A 2,728-nucleotide genomic window follows, 5' to 3' on the forward strand; every position below is an offset into this window, starting at 1 on the left:
CGTCTTCTGCTGGGGGGGAGGCGGGGGCGAGGCGCCCAAAGCCATTTTAACTCGCGGCTGCCTCCCTCGGAGGCTGGGGAGCTCGCGGCGTCCGACTGCGCGGCCCGGGGCCCGGGGGCCTGGGGAGAGGGTCGCGCCGAGGGCCGGGACGCGCGCTGGGATGGCCGGCCGCCGAGCACCCCCGCCTCGCCACCCCACCCCGGGCGCGGAGCCGCGCGTCCGGAGCCGGGGACTGCGCGGCGAAGAAGCGGTGTGGGCGCCGGGGACCGCTCGGCCGGCTTTTGTAACAAAATCGGCGCTCCCGGCCGGTACGGTCTGGGGAGGAATATTGACTCCGTCTTCTCGGTTAGCGCCAACAATAAGCTTTAACTGGGAAAAGAATGAGGAACTTTGTCCTACCTCCAACCACACCGCGTTCCCTCTTAGCCTGCAAGGTGAAGGCAGGAAAAATAGGTTAGCTTTGTGGCAACCGAGTGTGGTTTTCGTAGTTGTGCCCGGCTATTCAGACATACTCGATGCGAGCTTTGAGTTGGAATGCTTCGTAGCAAAAATAATACCCCAATTTTACAACGACGTGGAGGTAAAATATTCTAAAATAAATCGATTCATTCCTGAGAATAGCCAGGAAATCCATTACTTGGCTTACAGGCTGCTTGAAAGGAGTCACCTTCAACAGACAGGCTATGTTAAAGGAAGGCATTCCGGTTAAATTGAACTTATTTTGATCATGGATCAGGCATACATTTTATTCAGCAAGTCCAGGAAAATAGCAGACTAGTGAAAATTGATCTTTTTGGATCGGATTTATTTGGATTTTCTTTAATTTGCTCTCACCCAGGTCCTACAGCGTTATTAGGAAGTGTCCTGCACTCTTGCTGTTTCTTGCTCTTAGGCTGAGCCTAAAGACTGACTTGATCTCCTTTGCAAGGTTTGGAATTTGAATTGTGGAGGTAAACTGGCTGTAATAGTCTCCAGACAGCTGCCTCTGAGTTGACATCTAATCTGCCATCTGATTGGCTCCCCTCTCACCATTGGGCATTTAGCACTGCTGATGTAAATAGAAGTGCTGAGCCGTACCGTCACAAAAATTCTTGCCACAAATAATAACTGAGCTCTATTACAAGCAGATGTAAGGTTGAATATTATTTAAAGCTTAAGTTATTATGAATCATAGTTATTAATAAGAGGATTAAATACTAAAAACGTTATGCCTGTGTCCAGTACACTGGGCATTTACAAAATTTAGATCTTTGTAATCTTAACGTGGACACTGCATAGATCAGACTTTGATTGTAGGATGAGGATATGGCCATTGAAAAATAATTAAACCAAAAACTTTACCAATTTCTGGATTTGTAAAGCTTTTATGACAGTGCCCTTTACAGATTACAGTGTGCAAAACATGTATTGTCAGCACACGTAGTTTAAAATAAAATAAAAAAATTATAACGTTAAAAATTTCCAGGTTCTGAGATGCAACAATATCTTTCAGTGATACTTAATTAGCTTTATAACAAGATTAAAGCTGTATTTCTAGTAATGTGTGTTTTAACAATTCTGATCATTTTAAGATGTTTGTGGATGAGGAATTTTAGTTAAATTGACATAATATTTAAAAATCACGAAGTGAGGAAACTAATTTTGTAGACAACAAAGGGAAAAAAATGGATAGTCTTGTGAAATACTAAAAATTATTGTATATTTGCTTCTGATTTCTAAATACAGAAATGCTCTAGGAATTTTTTTTCTTCTTGATTATTTTGTTAGTTTCGGTGATGTGAGCCTTACTTGAAGTGCTTACACATGTATTAGGGAAACTATCACATGCGAGCTGTGCTGGGTGTGTTTCTTCCAAATCTTTTCTCTCCTAGATATCTTAAATGCTGTGAAAGTTTTTAAAATTCTAATTTGTTAGAAAGGAATTAACAGTGTTTGTAATATATGTTTTTACTCAGCTTATTTATTTTAGGAAGGTGTATTTCAATAATAACCATATCTTAGAGGAGAGACGTGTCAGAATGAATACAGGACTGAATTTAATGTATAATCATGTGAATCCCTAGCTGAGGACATTAGTGTCCACTGCTTTCAAATCTTTAGTTACTGAAGTTTTACTTTTAATGATAATATATTTTCCTACTCTTGATAGAAATTTGTGATATCAGTTTTCATCTTCGATTCATAAAAGTAAAAACACAGAGAAGTATAAATAAACCCATGTAATTAATTTTAAAAAGATTTACTTTGTCAGCTTGCTTTTAAAGGGATAGTTTAAAATTCACATCTTTGTAAACTAGAACGGAAGGATGATAGAGGCAGATGTCGGTCCTTGTTGCTTTACAGTATTATTTCTTAATGGTACCAATCATTTTAAGTATTTTGTTTTCTTGGAATGAGAGTGAATCCATTATGTCCTTAGTGTGACCCTTGGGAATAGCTTTTTTATTTTTGAGGGGGAAGAAAAATGCCGGGCATATGACCTAGATTCACAGATTTCTTTTAGGTAGTTTGCCGTGTAACGTGTGGAATGTGTCTTTTTAATATTTTTCCTTTTTGGAAGGCTAGTTTTTATTTAGTATTTGTTATGATGATTATGATAAGAAATAGTTATTTGTGCAAAATACTAAATTACTGTGTAATTATAGGCCATAAAGTACTATTAAATCACGTTGTTAAATGATGAAATTTTCTTGTGGCTTTAGCACATTTAGTTTCATTTTTGATTTTA

General features: G+C 39.1%; 1 protein-coding gene across 1 annotated transcript in view; it reads left to right on the top strand.

Moving 5' to 3' along the window:
* The window catches only part of LOC117804227 (AT-rich interactive domain-containing protein 1B-like), a 1,917-nt gene extending 1,548 nt beyond the window's left edge, over positions 1-369 (top strand). The window contains exon 2 of the mRNA XM_034670791.1: positions 73-369. Within this exon, the coding sequence (XP_034526682.1) occupies positions 73-369 (297 nt within the window). The remainder of the gene's footprint in view (positions 1-72) is intronic.
* The last annotated feature ends 2,359 nt before the right edge of the window (positions 370-2,728 follow it).

The sequence above is a fragment of the Ailuropoda melanoleuca genome, chromosome 10, assembly GCF_002007445.2.
Source record: "Ailuropoda melanoleuca isolate Jingjing chromosome 10, ASM200744v2, whole genome shotgun sequence".
Lineage (NCBI taxonomy): Eukaryota > Metazoa > Chordata > Mammalia > Carnivora > Ursidae > Ailuropoda > Ailuropoda melanoleuca.